This window comes from Sebastes fasciatus, chromosome 11, assembly GCF_043250625.1.
Source record: "Sebastes fasciatus isolate fSebFas1 chromosome 11, fSebFas1.pri, whole genome shotgun sequence".
Classification (NCBI taxonomy): Eukaryota; Metazoa; Chordata; class Actinopteri; order Perciformes; family Sebastidae; genus Sebastes; species Sebastes fasciatus.
Genome location: NC_133805.1, coordinates 1,773,330 through 1,792,208, shown reverse-complemented (window position 1 = coordinate 1,792,208; position 18,879 = coordinate 1,773,330). Strand labels below are relative to the sequence as shown.

General features: G+C 41.0%; 1 protein-coding gene across 3 annotated transcripts; it reads left to right on the top strand.

Moving 5' to 3' along the window:
• The first annotated feature begins 446 nt into the window (after window positions 1-446).
• ift57 (intraflagellar transport 57 homolog (Chlamydomonas)) lies at window positions 447-18,516 on the top strand. Of its 3 annotated transcripts, XM_074649880.1 has the most exons (13): window positions 447-506; window positions 553-1,063; window positions 10,186-10,374; window positions 10,915-11,089; window positions 12,404-12,522; window positions 12,822-12,912; window positions 14,362-14,430; window positions 14,522-14,644; window positions 14,815-14,886; window positions 15,180-15,311; window positions 15,532-15,594; window positions 17,241-17,307; window positions 17,415-18,516. In XM_074649880.1, exons 3-13 carry the CDS (start codon window positions 10,214-10,216, stop codon window positions 17,594-17,596), a joined length of 1,254 nt encoding a protein of 417 aa, XP_074505981.1. In that variant the 5' UTR covers window positions 447-506; window positions 553-1,063; window positions 10,186-10,213; the 3' UTR covers window positions 17,597-18,516. The 3 variants fall into 3 exon arrangements, with proteins under 3 accessions (XP_074505981.1, XP_074505984.1, XP_074505982.1); XM_074649883.1 differs by lacking the exons at window positions 447-506; window positions 553-1,063 and adding an exon at window positions 7,786-7,809; XM_074649881.1 differs by lacking the exons at window positions 447-506; window positions 553-1,063 and adding an exon at window positions 7,786-7,809 and having other exon boundaries at window positions 10,183-10,374.
• Window positions 18,517-18,879: the final 363 nt, after the last annotated feature.

Genomic DNA, 18,879 nt, shown 5'->3' with positions numbered 1-18,879 from the left:
GAGCAGGATTTAAAGTTGTAAACTGTTTGAGTGGTAGCTAATTTCAACCACTTCACATTCAGTCAATCTGTGATCATGAATGATGTTTCATGGTGTGCTGCAGGTCAAATCTAACAAGTATCTGTTGTTAATATTTCCTTTAATGTGGTGGAACTCAAGTATAAAATAGCATACAATGGAAATAATTGAGTGCAAATACCTTAAAACTGTTCTTATATATCTTAGTTTGTCTTCATCACAACAGTTAATTGATTGATAAATATATTGATTATTGTGTTGTTCTTGCCTCTGACACTGATTAGGCTGATTAATGAACATCTTGTTTGGATGGGGTTTTAAACAGCTATAGATGCTTAGATATAGAATAATGTCCCTATTTATCATCTTTCACCCTTTTTAAAAATGTTATATCGTCGACGAGCTTTTATTTTGAAAGTTTGACAACCACCGGAAAACGTTTTATTCCGGAGTCAAACCGGAAACTATCGACTTACAGTGCTAACACAGTGCTAACAGAGCTAGCAGAGCTAACAGAGCTAACAATGCTAGCAGAGCTAACAGAGCTAACAGTGCTAACAGATTGTTAGCTCTGTTAGCAGCTAGTCACGTTAGATGAGTTGAGTGCTGCTGTGTTGTCGCATGTTCCGTGTCTGACCTGTAGATCGTTTAAACGGTTGACGTTAGTAACATAGCCTCACTAGCCAGCTAACGCTAGCTACCTAGTCAGCTAGCTTTAGCTCTCGGCACGGCCTATAGAAGGAGGCTAGGTCACGCGTCATCAATACGTCATAGCCTCGGGGTACCACACGTGCGCAGTAAAATCTGGTCTGCCGTCGCCGAAATTTAGCCAATCAAAACGCAGCTTCAGTTACACTGCGCATGCGTCACAACCCTCCACTCCTCACCCTAATATCCGCCCGTGAACCAGCCTCCTTTCCTTGCTGCTCTCGGTTGCCTGACAACAGAGAGACAAACAATCCAGACCCACAGCTAGCGGGCTAGCTAGCTACATGCTACTGGACTCAACTCAGTCCAAAGACCTGATCTGTTCTGGTGTTTAAAGGTTAGTAGTCTGAGTGATCTGGTGTTTAAAGGTTAGTAGTGTGAGTGATCTGGTGTTATTTGTGTTGGTAGTGTGAGTGATCTGGTGTTATTTGTGTTGGTAGTGTGAGTGATCTGGTGTTATTTGTGTTGGTAGTCTGAGTGATCTGGTGTTTAAAGGTTAGTAGTGTGAGTGATCTGGTGTTTAAAGGTTAGTAGTCTGATCTGTTCTGGTGTTTAAAGGTTAGTAGTGTGAGTGTTCTGGTGTTTAAAGGTTAGTAGTCTGAGTGATCTGGTGTTTAAAGGTTAGTAGTCTGAGTGATCTGGTGTTTAAAGGTTAGTAGTGTGAGTGATCTGGTGTTATTTGTGTTGGTAGTCTGAGTGATCTGGTGTTATTTGTGTTGGTAGTGTGAGTGATCTGGTGTTATTTGTGTTGGTAGTCTGAGTGATCTGGTGTTATTTGTGTTAGTAGTCTGAGTGATCTGGTGTTTAAAGGTTAGTAGTCTGAGTGATCTGGTGTTATTTGTGTTGGTAGTGTGAGTGATCTGGTGTTATTTGTGTTAGTAGTGTGAGTGATCTGGTGTTATTTGTGTTAGTAGTCTGAGTGATCTGGTGTTATTTGTGTTGGTAGTCTGAGTGATCTGGTGTTATTTGTGTTAGTAGTCTGAGTGATCTGGTGTTATTTGTGTTAGTAGTCTGAGTGATCTGGTGTTATTTGTGTTGGTAGTCTGAGTGATCTGGTGTTATTTGTGTTAGTAGTCTGAGTGATCTGGTGTTATTTGTGTTAGTAGTCTGAGTGATCTGGTGTTATTTGTGTTGGTAGTCTGAGTGATCTGGTGTTATTTGTGTTAGTAGTGTGAGTGATCTGGTGTTATTTGTGTTGGTAGTCTGAGTGATCTGGTGTTATTTGTGTTGGTAGTCTGAGTGATCTGGTGTTTAAAGGTTAGTAGTGTGAGTGATCTGGTGTTTAAAGGTTAGTAGTCTGAGTGTTCTGGTGTTTAAAGGTTAGTAGTGTGAGTGATCTGGTGTTTAAAGGTTAGTAGTCTGAGTGATCTGGTGTTTAAAGGTTAGTAGTGTGAGTGATCTGGTGTTTAAAGGTTAGTAGTCTGAGTGATCTGGTGTTATTTGTGTTAGTAGTCTGAGTGATCTGGTGTTATTTGTGTTGGTAGTCTGAGTGATCTGGTGTTATTTGTGTTAGTAGTCTGAGTGATCTGGTGTTATTTGTGTTGGTAGTGTGAGTGATCTGGTGTTATTTGTGTTGGTAGTCTGAGTGATCTGGTGTTTAAAGGTTAGTAGTCTGAGTGATCTGGTGTTATTTGTGTTGGTAGTCTGAGTGATCTGGTGTTATTTGTGTTGGTAGTCTGAGTGATCTGGTGTTATTTGTGTTAGTAGTCTGAGTGATCTGGTGTTATTTGTGTTGGTAGTCTGAGTGATCTGGTGTTTAAAGGTTAGTAGTGTGAGTGATCTGGTGTTTAAAGGTTAGTAGTCTGATCTGTTCTGGTGTTTAAAGGTTAGTAGTCTGAGTGATCTGGTGTTTAAAGGTTAGTAGTGTGAGTGATCTGGTGTTATTTGTGTTGGTAGTCTGAGTGATCTGGTGTTATTTGTGTTGGTAGTGTGAGTGATCTGGTGTTATTTGTGTTGGTAGTCTGAGTGATCTGGTGTTATTTGTGTTAGTAGTCTGAGTGATCTGGTGTTTAAAGGTTAGTAGTGTGAGTGATCTGGTGTTATTTGTGTTAGTAGTCTGAGTGATCTGGTGTTATTTGTGTTAGTAGTCTGAGTGATCTGGTGTTATTTGTGTTAGTAGTCTGAGTGATCTGGTGTTATTTGTGTTAGTAGTCTGAGTGATCTGGTGTTATTTGTGTTGGTAGTCTGAGTGATCTGGTGTTATTTGTGTTAGTAGTCTGAGTGATCTGGTGTTATTTGTGTTAGTAGTCTGAGTGATCTGGTGTTATTTGTGTTGGTAGTCTGAGTGATCTGGTGTTATTTGTGTTGGTAGTCTGAGTGATCTGGTGTTATTTGTGTTGGTAGTCTGAGTGATCTGGTGTTTAAAGGTTAGTAGTGTGAGTGATCTGGTGTTTAAAGGTTAGTAGTCTGAGTGTTCTGGTGTTTAAAGGTTAGTAGTGTGAGTGATCTGGTGTTTAAAGGTTAGTAGTCTGAGTGATCTGGTGTTTAAAGGTTAGTAGTGTGAGTGATCTGGTGTTTAAAGGTTAGTAGTCTGAGTGATCTGGTGTTATTTGTGTTAGTAGTGTGAGTGATCTGGTGTTATTTGTGTTAGTAGTGTGAGTGATCTGGTGTTATTTGTGTTGGTAGTCTGAGTGATCTGGTGTTTAAAGGTTAGTAGTCTGAGTGATCTGGTGTTATTTGTGTTGGTAGTCTGAGTGATCTGGTGTTATTTGTGTTGGTAGTGTGAGTGATCTGGTGTTATTTGTGTTGGTAGTGTGAGTGATCTGGTGTTATTTGTGTTAGTAGTCTGAGTGATCTGGTGTTATTTGTGTTGGTAGTGTGAGTGATCTGGTGTTATTTGTGTTGGTAGTCTGAGTGATCTGGTGTTATTTGTGTTGGTAGTGTGAGTGATCTGGTGTTATTTGTGTTGGTAGTGTGAGTGATCTGGTGTTATTTGTGTTGGTAGTGTGAGTGATCTGGTGTTATTTGTGTTGGTAGTGTGAGTGATCTGGTGTTATTTGTGTTGGTAGTCTGAGTGATCTGGTGTTATTTGTGTTAGTAGTGTGAGTGATCTGGTGTTATTTGTGTTGGTAGTCTGAGTGATCTGGTGTTTAAAGGTTAGTAGTCTGAGTGATCTGGTGTTATTTGTGTTGGTAGTCTGAGTGATCTGGTGTTATTTGTGTTGGTAGTGTGAGTGATCTGGTGTTTAAAGGTTAGTAGTGTGAGTGATCTGGTGTTTAAAGGTTAGTAGTCTGAGTGTTCTGGTGTTTAAAGGTTAGTAGTGTGAGTGATCTGGTGTTATTTGTGTTAGTAGTGTGAGTGATCTGGTGTTATTTGTGTTAGTAGTCGGAGTGATCTGGTGTTATTTGTGTTGGTAGTCTGAGTGATCTGGTGTTTAAAGGTTAGTAGTCCGAGTGATCTGGTGTTATTTGTGTTAGTAGTGTGAGTGATCTGGTGTTATTTGTGTTGGTAGTGTGAGTGATCTGGTGTTATTTGTGTTAGTAGTGTGAGTGATCTGGTGTTATTTGTGTTGGTAGTGTGAGTGATCTGGTGTTATTTGTGTTAGTAGTCTGAGTGATCTGGTGTTATTTGTGTTGGTAGTGTGAGTGATCTGGTGTTATTTGTGTTGGTAGTGTGAGTGATCTGGTGTTATTTGTGTTGGTAGTCTGAGTGATCTGGTGTTATTTGTGTTAGTAGTCTGAGTGATCTGGTGTTATTTGTGTTAGTAGTCTGAGTGATCTGGTGTTATTTGTGTTAGTAGTGTGAGTGATCTGGTGTTATTTGTGTTAGTAGTCTGAGTGATCTGGTGTTATTTGTGTTAGTAGTGTGAGTGATCTGGTGTTATTTGTGTTAGTAGTGTGAGTGATCTGGTGTTATTTGTGTTAGTAGTCTGAGTGATCTGGTGTTATTTGTGTTGGTAGTGTGAGTGATCTGGTGTTATTTGTGTTAGTAGTGTGAGTGATCTGGTGTTATTTGTGTTAGTAGTCTGAGTGATCTGGTGTTATTTGTGTTGGTAGTGTGAGTGATCTGGTGTTATTTGTGTTAGTAGTGTGAGTGATCTGGTGTTATTTGTGTTAGTAGTGTGAGTGATCTGGTGTTATTTGTGTTAGTAGTCTGAGTGATCTGGTGTTATTTGTGTTGGTAGTGTGAGTGATCTGGTGTTATTTGTGTTAGTAGTGTGAGTGATCTGGTGTTATTTGTGTTAGTAGTCTGAGTGATCTGGTGTTATTTGTGTTAGTAGTGTGAGTGATCTGGTGTTATTTGTGTTAGTAGTGTGAGTGATCTGGTGTTATTTGTGTTAGTAGTCTGAGTGATCTGGTGTTATTTGTGTTGGTAGTCTGAGTGATCTGGTGTTATTTGTGTTAGTAGTGTGAGTGATCTGGTGTTATTTGTGTTGGTAGTCTGAGTGATCTGGTGTTATTTGTGTTGGTAGTGTGAGTGATCTGGTGTTATTTGTGTTGGTAGTCTGAGTGATCTGGTGTTATTTGTGTTAGTAGTGTGAGTGATCTGGTGTTATTTGTGTTGGTAGTCTGAGTGATCTGGTGTTATTTGTGTTAGTAGTCTGAGTGATCTGGTGTTATTTGTGTTAGTAGTGTGAGTGATCTGGTGTTATTTGTGTTAGTAGTCTGAGTGATCTGGTGTTATTTGTGTTGGTAGTGTGAGTGATCTGGTGTTATTTGTGTTGGTAGTGTGAGTGATCTGGTGTTATTTGTGTTGGTAGTGTGAGTGATCTGGTGTTATTTGTGTTAGTAGTGTGAGTGATCTGGTGTTATTTGTGTTGGTAGTGTGAGTGATCTGGTGTTATTTGTGTTGGTAGTCTGAGTGATCTGGTGTTATTTGTGTTGGTAGTGTGAGTGATCTGGTGTTATTTGTGTTAGTAGTGTGAGTGATCTGGTGTTATTTGTGTTGGTAGTCTGAGTGATCTGGTGTTATTTGTGTTGGTAGTGTGAGTGATCTGGTGTTATTTGTGTTGGTAGTCTGAGTGATCTGGTGTTATTTGTGTTGGTAGTCTGAGTGATCTGGTGTTATTTGTGTTGGTAGTCTGAGTGATCTGGTGTTATTTGTGTTGGTAGTCTGAGTGATCTGGTGTTATTTGTGTTGGTAGTGTGAGTGATCTGGTGTTTAAAGGTTAGTAGTGTGAGTGATCTGGTGTTTAAAGGTTAGTAGTCTGAGTGTTCTGGTGTTTAAAGGTTAGTAGTGTGAGTGATCTGGTGTTATTTGTGTTAGTAGTGTGAGTGATCTGGTGTTATTTGTGTTAGTAGTCGGAGTGATCTGGTGTTATTTGTGTTGGTAGTCTGAGTGATCTGGTGTTTAAAGGTTAGTAGTCCGAGTGATCTGGTGTTATTTGTGTTAGTAGTGTGAGTGATCTGGTGTTATTTGTGTTGGTAGTGTGAGTGATCTGGTGTTATTTGTGTTAGTAGTGTGAGTGATCTGGTGTTATTTGTGTTGGTAGTGTGAGTGATCTGGTGTTATTTGTGTTAGTAGTCTGAGTGATCTGGTGTTATTTGTGTTGGTAGTGTGAGTGATCTGGTGTTATTTGTGTTGGTAGTGTGAGTGATCTGGTGTTATTTGTGTTGGTAGTGTGAGTGATCTGGTGTTATTTGTGTTAGTAGTCTGAGTGATCTGGTGTTATTTGTGTTAGTAGTGTGAGTGATCTGGTGTTATTTGTGTTAGTAGTCTGAGTGATCTGGTGTTATTTGTGTTAGTAGTGTGAGTGATCTGGTGTTATTTGTGTTAGTAGTGTGAGTGATCTGGTGTTATTTGTGTTAGTAGTCTGAGTGATCTGGTGTTATTTGTGTTGGTAGTGTGAGTGATCTGGTGTTATTTGTGTTAGTAGTGTGAGTGATCTGGTGTTATTTGTGTTAGTAGTGTGAGTGATCTGGTGTTATTTGTGTTAGTAGTCTGAGTGATCTGGTGTTATTTGTGTTGGTAGTGTGAGTGATCTGGTGTTATTTGTGTTAGTAGTGTGAGTGATCTGGTGTTATTTGTGTTAGTAGTCTGAGTGATCTGGTGTTATTTGTGTTAGTAGTGTGAGTGATCTGGTGTTATTTGTGTTAGTAGTGTGAGTGATCTGGTGTTATTTGTGTTAGTAGTCTGAGTGATCTGGTGTTATTTGTGTTGGTAGTCTGAGTGATCTGGTGTTATTTGTGTTAGTAGTGTGAGTGATCTGGTGTTATTTGTGTTGGTAGTCTGAGTGATCTGGTGTTATTTGTGTTGGTAGTGTGAGTGATCTGGTGTTATTTGTGTTGGTAGTCTGAGTGATCTGGTGTTATTTGTGTTAGTAGTGTGAGTGATCTGGTGTTATTTGTGTTGGTAGTCTGAGTGATCTGGTGTTATTTGTGTTAGTAGTCTGAGTGATCTGGTGTTATTTGTGTTAGTAGTGTGAGTGATCTGGTGTTATTTGTGTTAGTAGTCTGAGTGATCTGGTGTTATTTGTGTTGGTAGTGTGAGTGATCTGGTGTTATTTGTGTTGGTAGTGTGAGTGATCTGGTGTTATTTGTGTTGGTAGTGTGAGTGATCTGGTGTTATTTGTGTTAGTAGTGTGAGTGATCTGGTGTTATTTGTGTTGGTAGTGTGAGTGATCTGGTGTTATTTGTGTTGGTAGTCTGAGTGATCTGGTGTTATTTGTGTTGGTAGTGTGAGTGATCTGGTGTTATTTGTGTTAGTAGTGTGAGTGATCTGGTGTTATTTGTGTTGGTAGTCTGAGTGATCTGGTGTTATTTGTGTTGGTAGTGTGAGTGATCTGGTGTTATTTGTGTTGGTAGTCTGAGTGATCTGGTGTTATTTGTGTTGGTAGTCTGAGTGATCTGGTGTTATTTGTGTTGGTAGTCTGAGTGATCTGGTGTTATTTGTGTTGGTAGTCTGAGTGATCTGGTGTTATTTGTGTTGGTAGTGTGAGTGATCTGGTGTTTAAAGGTTAGTAGTGTGAGTGATCTGGTGTTTAAAGGTTAGTAGTCTGAGTGTTCTGGTGTTTAAAGGTTAGTAGTGTGAGTGATCTGGTGTTATTTGTGTTAGTAGTGTGAGTGATCTGGTGTTATTTGTGTTAGTAGTCGGAGTGATCTGGTGTTATTTGTGTTGGTAGTCTGAGTGATCTGGTGTTTAAAGGTTAGTAGTCCGAGTGATCTGGTGTTATTTGTGTTAGTAGTGTGAGTGATCTGGTGTTATTTGTGTTGGTAGTGTGAGTGATCTGGTGTTATTTGTGTTAGTAGTGTGAGTGATCTGGTGTTATTTGTGTTGGTAGTGTGAGTGATCTGGTGTTATTTGTGTTAGTAGTCTGAGTGATCTGGTGTTATTTGTGTTGGTAGTGTGAGTGATCTGGTGTTATTTGTGTTGGTAGTGTGAGTGATCTGGTGTTATTTGTGTTGGTAGTGTGAGTGATCTGGTGTTATTTGTGTTAGTAGTCTGAGTGATCTGGTGTTATTTGTGTTAGTAGTGTGAGTGATCTGGTGTTATTTGTGTTAGTAGTCTGAGTGATCTGGTGTTATTTGTGTTAGTAGTGTGAGTGATCTGGTGTTATTTGTGTTAGTAGTGTGAGTGATCTGGTGTTATTTGTGTTAGTAGTGTGAGTGATCTGGTGTTATTTGTGTTAGTAGTCTGAGTGATCTGGTGTTATTTGTGTTGGTAGTGTGAGTGATCTGGTGTTATTTGTGTTAGTAGTGTGAGTGATCTGGTGTTATTTGTGTTAGTAGTGTGAGTGATCTGGTGTTATTTGTGTTAGTAGTCTGAGTGATCTGGTGTTATTTGTGTTGGTAGTGTGAGTGATCTGGTGTTATTTGTGTTAGTAGTGTGAGTGATCTGGTGTTATTTGTGTTAGTAGTCTGAGTGATCTGGTGTTATTTGTGTTAGTAGTGTGAGTGATCTGGTGTTATTTGTGTTAGTAGTGTGAGTGATCTGGTGTTATTTGTGTTGGTAGTCTGAGTGATCTGGTGTTATTTGTGTTGGTAGTCTGAGTGATCTGGTGTTATTTGTGTTAGTAGTGTGAGTGATCTGGTGTTATTTGTGTTGGTAGTCTGAGTGATCTGGTGTTATTTGTGTTGGTAGTGTGAGTGATCTGGTGTTATTTGTGTTGGTAGTCTGAGTGATCTGGTGTTATTTGTGTTAGTAGTGTGAGTGATCTGGTGTTATTTGTGTTGGTAGTCTGAGTGATCTGGTGTTATTTGTGTTAGTAGTCTGAGTGATCTGGTGTTATTTGTGTTAGTAGTGTGAGTGATCTGGTGTTATTTGTGTTAGTAGTCTGAGTGATCTGGTGTTATTTGTGTTGGTAGTGTGAGTGATCTGGTGTTATTTGTGTTGGTAGTGTGAGTGATCTGGTGTTATTTGTGTTGGTAGTGTGAGTGATCTGGTGTTATTTGTGTTAGTAGTGTGAGTGATCTGGTGTTATTTGTGTTGGTAGTCTGAGTGATCTGGTGTTATTTGTGTTGGTAGTGTGAGTGATCTGGTGTTATTTGTGTTAGTAGTGTGAGTGATCTGGTGTTATTTGTGTTGGTAGTCTGAGTGATCTGGTGTTATTTGTGTTGGTAGTGTGAGTGATCTGGTGTTATTTGTGTTGGTAGTCTGAGTGATCTGGTGTTATTTGTGTTGGTAGTCTGAGTGATCTGGTGTTATTTGTGTTGGTAGTGTGAGTGATCTGGTGTTATTTGTGTTAGTAGTCTGAGTGATCTGGTGTTATTTGTGTTAGTAGTGTGAGTGATCTGGTGTTATTTGTGTTGGTAGTGTGAGTGATCTGGTGTTATTTGTGTTGGTAGTCTGAGTGATCTGGTGTTATTTGTGTTAGTAGTCTGAGTGATCTGGTGTTATTTGTGTTAGTAGTGTGAGTGATCTGGTGTTATTTGTGTTAGTAGTCTGAGTGATCTGGTGTTATTTGTGTTGGTAGTGTGAGTGATCTGGTGTTATTTGTGTTGGTAGTGTGAGTGATCTGGTGTTATTTGTGTTGGTAGTGTGAGTGATCTGGTGTTATTTGTGTTAGTAGTGTGAGTGATCTGGTGTTATTTGTGTTGGTAGTGTGAGTGATCTGGTGTTATTTGTGTTGGTAGTCTGAGTGATCTGGTGTTATTTGTGTTGGTAGTGTGAGTGATCTGGTGTTATTTGTGTTAGTAGTGTGAGTGATCTGGTGTTATTTGTGTTGGTAGTCTGAGTGATCTGGTGTTATTTGTGTTGGTAGTGTGAGTGATCTGGTGTTATTTGTGTTGGTAGTCTGAGTGATCTGGTGTTATTTGTGTTGGTAGTCTGAGTGATCTGGTGTTATTTGTGTTGGTAGTCTGAGTGATCTGGTGTTATTTGTGTTGGTAGTGTGAGTGATCTGGTGTTATTTGTGTTAGTAGTGTGAGTGATCTGGTGTTATTTGTGTTGGTAGTCTGAGTGATCTGGTGTTATTTGTGTTGGTAGTGTGAGTGATCTGGTGTTATTTGTGTTGGTAGTCTGAGTGATCTGGTGTTATTTGTGTTGGTAGTGTGAGTGATCTGGTGTTATTTGTGTTGGTAGTCTGAGTGTCAGCTGGTGGAATAAAGAGATGATGGCGGATGAGGGCAGAGGAAGAGGAGATGAAGAGGAGCGCGGTCCCGGAGCAGCTCACCACGTGTTCGTAGTGATGGAGGGTTTGCTGGAGAAGTTGAAGGTGCTGAACTATGAGGAGGAAGTTCTGACTAAACACAACATGAAAAATCTGTCCAGGTGAGGGATAACGTCACAGTAACACCTGGATGGAAATGACGAGTTTAAGCTAAAGCTTTGTTTAGTAACGTCTGATCCAAATGTTCCCAACTAGTTCAACCTGTTTAAATGTTTAATTTCACTGTTATTTCACCAGAAATGATCACTAGCAGATGTTACCTAATGAGGTAACATGACTGCCACAATGTCCCAGTTACAACTGTGGTGATAGATGGATAGATAGACAGGTAGGTAGACAGGTAGATAGGTAGATAGACAGGTAGGTAGGTAGATAGATAGATAGATAGATAGATAGATAGATAGACAGATAGATAGATATAGCTATGTATATACAATATCAAATCTGAAATACGGTACTGTCGGTATAAACGTAGAGAAAAACTTATCTCAACAATAGTGTTCCTTTGAGTTGAACTGGTGCAATATATAGACCATCAGTCATCTAATAATAATGATAATAATTATAATAAGGTTCCGTCCTCCATACCTCACAGGAGGAGTCTCCTCCTTCTGATCTCCTCTCTGTTTCCCCCCCATCAGACATTACTTTGTCTCCAGTCCATATCTGGCGCTCAACCCGGGCGAGCAGTTCTACATGTTCACCATCATCGCGGCGTGGCTCATCAACGAGGCGGGGAGGCCGTTTACCGAGCCTCAGGAGTACGACGAACCCAACGCCACCGTGTCCAACATCCTGGCGGAGCTCAGGGCATTTGTAAGTGGCGTTCAGATCTGTGTTGTGACTCCGTTAAGATCTCGTTGTTGGAGAGTTGGAGGTGGTACAAACTAGGGATGCACAGATACCACTTTGTTTCAGACCGAGTACAAGTACTTCCATTTGGGTACTCTCCGATACCGAGTACCGATACGAGTACTTCTCTGTGCCTAAAGACCCTCGTTAACAGCCAGCTGGAGGGTGTGAGCGACACACGGCAGGCTGGGGAGTCCCGCATACGTGGCGATGCGCCGCCACCGGCTCTAGGTCGGCTTGGAAAGGCTCGGGGTGAAGGTGCTCCCCGTGTCACTGGGGCGGACTGTCCTTAGTGCGCCCCAGACTTACTATTATTGATGGAGGATTTCCACGAACCCTGATTCAGTTCACAAAGCAGTTGTATTTTGTTAGACTTTTCCTACAAGTGCATAATGTATAGAGTTGAATGGATCATCATTATCACTCCCATCTTCTCACCACCCATGTCATCCATCATGGTTATTTCTTTTTTTTGTAAAATGTAGCAAAAATAATGTAAAAAAAATAAATGTAGTCATTAATTAATTCATAAAATGATGATAAAAATTTATATTTATGTTTTAATTTGCTTCTTTATTTATTTATCTGTGTATTAATTCCCTTATTCATTTACTCTTCTGTGTCATTTCCCTTTTATTTATTCATGTATTTATTTTTATACATTTGTAAACGTCTGTATTTATTTTTGCATTTCTTTTTATTTATTTATCTACTTTTGCATTTCTTCAGACCCGATGCTGGTATCGGTATCGGTGCATCACTAATAGTACAAATGTTGTGATTTCAGGAACAAATCAGACGACTTCTCTTGTGATAGGTGGTGTGTAGTTTTACTGTCATCCTGACTGGCATGAAAGTGTTTTCAAAAGTCTTCATAGGCAGACAACCGTGTACATTTAGTGATCTCATATTCCAAAAAAACAAATACCAACGCAGTCACACAGACCTTCTGACAGCTAACAGTTGGTTTTCTCTTGCATGATTGTGAGTGTCTGCTTCTTGCAACTCAGAATAAAAAGGTCTTAAGAAGTTCAAAAGTCTCCCATTTATCCTTGATGATACTTGCAGACGCTCTGCAGCTTGACAGATGAACGGTGAATAAAACAGATGAATGAAATATGTAACGATGGATGAAATATTCCAGAGGGCTTTTGATGCTGACCTCAAACTCGGCTCGACTCCTCCTCATCGTTCGGCTGCTGTTATAGAGTCAGAACTCAGAGATGCCAGAGTGTCGGCGACTCGTTTGACTCATCATCTTTGTGTCTTCTCTGTCAGGGTGTTAAGGTGGACTTCCCGCCCTCCAAACTGAAGTCCGGTTCAGGCGAATACGTCTGCTTGGTGTTGGACCGACTGGCTGAAGAGGCTCTGAGGAGGAGGGGGTTCTCCTTCAGGAGGTACTCCAACATCTCTCCTCTACTCACCTCTCTACAACAACTCACATCTTTCCTGTCTTTCTCCTCAGCTCTCGTTTGGTCTTATTCTTTCCTACTTTACTACTATTGTTTACAGTTTGGGGCAAGTCATAGTCAAGTCAGCACACTGACACACTGACAGCTGTTGTTGCCTGTTGGGCTGCAGTTTGACATGTTATGATGTGAGCATATTGTTTTATATTGTGATTAATCGCGATTAACTATTTTAATCGATTGACAACCGTAGTCTTCTGACTTCCTGTCCTTTTTCTTCCCTCCAGACCAAACTACCCGACAGAAACCCCAGAAGAAGAGTCTGTGATGGAGGACGACGCAGAGCTCACACTCAGCAAAGTAGAGGAGGAGATGATGGTAGGTGTCCCAGCTTTATTTATCTGTATACGTGGTACTCTTCATCCTTAATATTTGTTTGTTACTTACAAACTTTTACCCGTTTAAATCCAAAGTTATTTTGCCTGTTTTATTATTAAAGGTGCTATCGATAACATCGATGACATCGATAACATCGATAACATCCATAACATCCATAACATCCATAACATCCATAACATCCATAACATTCATAACATTCATAACATCCAGCCACTAGATGTCTCCCTTCTCCGTTCCATTGCATTCACTTCACAATAAGTGGTTGCCAGTTTGGTGCACATCCTGCATATTTTAGGGTGCAGTGAGACTCAGACCGTCATGTCAAGTGATGAATCTTTTCCTGGTACAGCAGCAGCAGGGGTCAGCGACCTGCGGCTCCGGAGCCACATGTGGCTCTTCAGCTCCTCTCCAGTGGCTCCCTGTGGATTTATAAAACAATCAGTGGAAATGAACTGAAACTGTTTTTTGTTTACATTTTCATTTTTATTCATCATTGTTGTAGGTCTATGGTACGACGGTACAACGGAGTATTAGGGACACTTTAAGGAAAAAATAAATCTGAGATTTAGAGAATAGAGTCAGAATATAATGTAGTAATTTTACGTGTTATTTATTCTCTTAATATTCCGACTTTATTCTCGTAAATTACGACTTTTTTTCTCATAAAGTCACCTTACAGACTTCACAGACATAACTTTACTTTTAATATTACGAGAATAAAGTCATAACTTTTGATTTGATAACATGATTTGAGCATATTGTTTTATGCTAAATGCAGTACCTGTGAGGGTTTCTGGACAATATCTGTCATTGTTTTGTGTTGTTAACTGATTTCCATTTTTTATATTTATTTATTTATCTATCTCTTTATTTATTTTTTATCGATTCCATTTTCATTTTTTTTTTTTTACATTTATTTGTCTATTTTTTTATTTTCCATTCTTATTTTTTATATGTAGTTTTGATTTTCCATTTTTTATATTTATTCATTAATTTATTATATTTATTTATTTGTTATATTTATTTATATATTTATATATTGTATTATACATAGGTAAGTACATATACTACATATACATATGCATTATACATTAGTACCTGTGAGGATTTCTGGTCAATATCTGTCATTGTTTTGTGTTGTTAATTGATTTACAATAATAAATATATACATACATTTGCATAAAGCAGCATATTTGACCACTCCCATGTCGATAAGAGGATTAAATACTTGACTAATCTCCCTTTAAGGAACATTTTGAACAGATAAAAAAATGTGCGATTAATACTGATTAAATATTTGAATGGATTGACGGCTCTAATATAAAGATAATAAATGTGATAACGTATTCGCTGCCTGTGTTTTGTTTAAAGCTTGTTGGAACGTGGAAAGCTGCTGAGTGAAGGTCATTAACATGTGTTTAATCTCAGGAGGAGCCTGATGATGAGGAGGAGAACGTCATGGACCTGGAGGCCCTGAAGTTACGAACCACTCACACGGTGAGTTCACCTGGAAATATGATGCATTCAAAGACTCCCTGTGAACTTGAGTTGTGCAACAAGTGGTGGTGTTTGTTTTGTTCTCTGACAGGAAGCAGAACCGTCCTCCAAACCGGACGAGATTCTGGAGTCGTCGGTTGATGCAGCAGAGTGGAACCTGGAGGTGGAGAGAGTCCTGCCGCAGCTCAAGGTCACCATCAGGACGGACAACAAGGTACAAACTCACCTCTTAGCGCAAGTGAGGGGGAAACTGAGACTCTAGTGAGGATAAAAAGCAGCAGCCAGGCGTCTCTGTGCAGATAGTGGTGGTAGTAGTTTCCCAGCATGCTCTCTTGTTGTGTTGCTGCTGTTTGACTTGTTGTTTTACTGGTCTCTGGTCTGCAGGACTGGAGGATCCACGTGGACCAGATGCATCAACACAGAGACGGGATCAAGTCCTCGCTCCAAGAGGCCAAGGTGCGTTCACTGACCTGGTTCAGTAGTAATTCTGATGTCAGTCTGTGTGTGTCTGGCTCCACCTGCTGTTTCTTATTTTCATTACTAACCAGAAAGAATCATTTCTTCAGTCAGGACATAATCCACTTTTGTCTTGTGGAATATGGCAGAAATGTTCACCTAGAAAGAAGTTCAGAGACTGAAAGTGAAAAGGACAGCAGGGTCCTCCTCAGCAGACACTGAAAACACGCTTTATAACAATCCAGTTGTGTGTCTTCACGGCGTTCTTGCTGCGTCCTCTCGTGTCTCCGCAGAGCTACCTGGACAAACTGCAGGAGGACATCGGTAAGACTCTGGAGAAGGTGAGCAGCAGAGAGAAATACATCAACAACCAGCTGGAGCATCTGATCCAGGAGTACCGCAGCGCTCAGGCCAAACTCAGCCAGGTAAACACCAAAACTGCCCCCAACATCCAGAGGTATGGAGGTACAGAGAGACGACCTCCAGCTCATGGACTGGAGGTTTTAGGAAGGGGAGAAAAATCAATTCACACTGTGGCTGTCAGCTCTCTCGCATGTGGTCAAACTGTTGGACATATATAAATAATAATTAGATGTTTAAGGAAAAGAAGCAGAAACCTGGTAACAAACCTGTGTTGTCCACCAGGCAAAGGAGCGCTACCAGCAGGCCAGTGGAGGAGTCACTGAGAGGACCAGAGTCCTGGCTGAGGTCAGTGAACGCATCACACCTTCTCACATCACTCTACAGTCGAGTCCATTTTACACCTTTAGAGTTTGAACAGAAGACGCTTCAGACTCTCTGTCTTTGGGTTTCCTCTCATTTTACACCTTCTCATCTGTTCTCAGCTGACAGCTGAACTTCCTGAAGTACTGTTTAAAGTACAAGTACCTCGAATTTGTACTTGAGTACTCTACTTAGTGGAGTAAATGTGTTTACGGTGTGTTCACATCCAGGAGCGAAGCAAACTTTTCAATGCAAAAAGGCAAATAGATGCGTCATTCGAGGGAGAGTTGAGATCGTCCTCCTGTCCTCACTGACGTCCTGACGTCGTTGAGTCAGAAATGGAGGATAAATAAATGTTGTGTGTGTCTGTGGTCACCCAGAGCTACGATAGTCCATCATCTCTGTCCAGAGAGCAGAGACCACAGACTGTCTCTGGTAGAGACAACAACGTCTCTAGATGACGTCATGTTGAGTGTTGATGGAGCAGCTGCTTAGCCTGGCACTGATCCATCCAGACTCCATTCAGAAAACAAGCATTTTAAAAGTTGTCTGCTTGTCGTCATGGTAACAGACCTGACAAAGCTTGATTCAGACATTTTACTGATCAGCATCATCATGTAGTTATTTCAGCATCATTTGATCTGTTTATTGATATTAAATACTAGGGATGCACCGATACCAGTATCGGGTATCGGGTCCGATACTGTGCTCATGTACTCGTACTCCCAAAACGGATCCGATACAACGACACCGATACCACTTTACGGCAGTGTGACGGGCCGGTGGTGCGCCTGGGATCCCACCTCAGCCGGTGCGCGCCGGCCCTCACTTTCATTGCGCCACGGGGTTTGGCTTGCACCCTCTGACTCGTACGCGTTAGACTCCTTGGTCCGTGTTTCAAGACGGGTCGGCTGGGTCGCCGACATCGCTGCAGACCCCTGGCGCATTTTACGTGGGCCGATCCCCGCCCTGGGGGCACGACGCGGTTGACAGTCCGCACAGGGAGCAGGGGCCCCCGTCCCTCCCCGGCGGGGAGAGAGGGCGCAGCGAGCACTTTGTCCACGGCCCCAGGAAGCACCTTCGCCCCGAGCCTTTCCAAGCCGACCTAGAGCCGGTGGCGGCGCACCGCCTCGTATGCGTGACTCCCCAGCCTGCCGTGTGTTGCTCACACCCTCCAGCTGGCTGTTAACGAGGCTCTTTAGGCTCAGAGAAGTACTCGTATCGGTACTCGGTATCGGAGAGTACCCAAATATAAGTACTTGTACTCGGTCTGAAATCAGTGGTATCGGTGCATCCCTAATGAAAGCACAATCTGTTTATTTTGGGTTCATACCGCAGTAGAGACGCGTGGCTTGCTAGATACAGTCAGTGTAATAACACTGTATGTGAATACAGCTCGCCGCCGGGTGATGTTATGAATCCAGACACGATGGCGTTTGGTTTTCTGACATATCTGTAACTTCACCAACATGTACAAAGCAGCAACAGTGGTTATTTATTCCATGGTTGATGGAGGAAATGTTGTCGGTATCTATGGAGACGAGCTCCTCCTCCTGTCCGGCGCGTCTAGAGCGAATGAACACAGATGATACCGGCGGTCCAACTCGCGCTTTTCTGTTTCTGTGTTTCAGATCAGTGAGGAGCTGGAGAAGGTGAAGCAGGAGATGGAGGAGAAAGGCAGCAGCATGTCTGATGGAGGTGATGCTGATGACTGAATCTCTGTTTTAACAGGTTTAGCTTGAAGATATGAATGAACTGTCTGTGTTCTGTTTGGTTCTGACCGTCCGTCTGCATTCGTCCTTCAGCTCCGCTGGTGAAGATCAAGCAGGGTTTGACCAAGTTGAAGCAGGAGAACCTTCAGATGGACGTGAGGATCGGCGTCGTGGAGCACACGCTGCTGCAGGCCAAACTCAAAGAGAAGTCCAACATGACACGCGACATGCACGCCACCAACATCCCCGAGCCCGCCGCCGGGCCCTTCGCTTAGTTTACCTCCACGCCGGGCCCTTCCCTTAGTTCACCTCCACACCGGGCCCTTCTCTTAGTTCACCTCCACACCGGGCCCTTCTCTTAGTTCACTTCCAAGCCGGGCCCTTCTCTTAGTTTACCTCCACGCTGAGCCCTTCTCTTAGTTCACCTCCACGCTGGGCCCTTCTCTTAGTTTACCTCCACGCTGAGCCCTTCTCTTAGTTCACCTCCAAGCCGGGCCCTTCTCTTAGTTTACCTCCACGCTGAGCCCTTCTCTTAGTTCACCTCCACGCTGAGCCCTTCTCTTAGTTCACCTCCACGCTGGGCCCTTCTCTTAGTTCACCTCCACGCTGGGCCCTTCTCTTAGTACGCATCCAAGCCGGGCCCTTCTCTTAGTTTACCTGCATGCCTGAACTGAAAGTGTTGAATCTCATTACGTTGGATCCTTAAAACTTTCTCCAGCTTCATTTGAAAAGAGAGAAAATGAACTTTCTTCATACTTCAGAAACATTTTGCAGCATTAAGTCATAAAAACTCATGGAGTTGAACAGTTAATCCATTTGACTTTTGTCCTGAATGTCACTTATTTATTTATTATCTTCATCATTTTTTAATAGTATTTTGATATGTTTTTCTGTTTGTATGTTCATAAAATAAATTTTAATGCAGATGATAATTTGTGTCTTCAGAAGGTGTTAAAGTGAAATATCTTATTTAAATGTTTATTTGTTTTGTTTTGTCCACTAGATGTCGCCAGCAGACACATTATCTGTTCCTGAACATGTATAATATTTATATTTGACTTCTATTTATGGAACCCAGCAGCCGGGCTAAAAGTTTAATATATAAATAAGTAAATAGTTATAATAGTATGAATATTTATAATATTGTTATTGTTCGACACAGTAAATTTCGGTAGACATTAAATATATGACAAAAGAATTGAAATAATTTAGTTTTACTTTTGTACAGCTATAATTTATTATATCTTCAACGGTGCAACACAGAGTTAACAGTACAAGTATTCAGCCGTGCAATAATCTGGTGTTAACACTGCATTTAATTATACAGTACATTTAAACTAATATTCTTCTTTATTTACACTATTTATACATTTATATTTTTTGCATAGATCTTATTTTTCAGCATTATTATTTGCACTGTTATAAATATTTATTATTTATATTTTCTTATGATTTCTCTATTTTTATGTATATTTATTTATATTCTACAGTGGGAGCAAAATGAACTCAATCTTCCTCCCCGGGGGTCAATAAAGTATTTCTGATGCTGATATTTATT

Bases quoted from the DNA above. Each gene is read 5' to 3' on its own strand.
- ift57 (XM_074649880.1), top strand. From the start codon at position 10,214: ATGATGGCGGATGAGGGCAGAGGAAGAGGAGATGAAGAGGAGCGCGGT. The intron at 11,090-12,403 runs GTAAGTGGCGTT...CTTCTCTGTCAG, and splicing joins TGGCGGAGCTCAGGGCATTT to GGTGTTAAGGTGGACTTCCC. The intron at 15,595-17,240 runs GTCAGTGAACGC...TCTGTGTTTCAG, and splicing joins GGACCAGAGTCCTGGCTGAG to ATCAGTGAGGAGCTGGAGAA.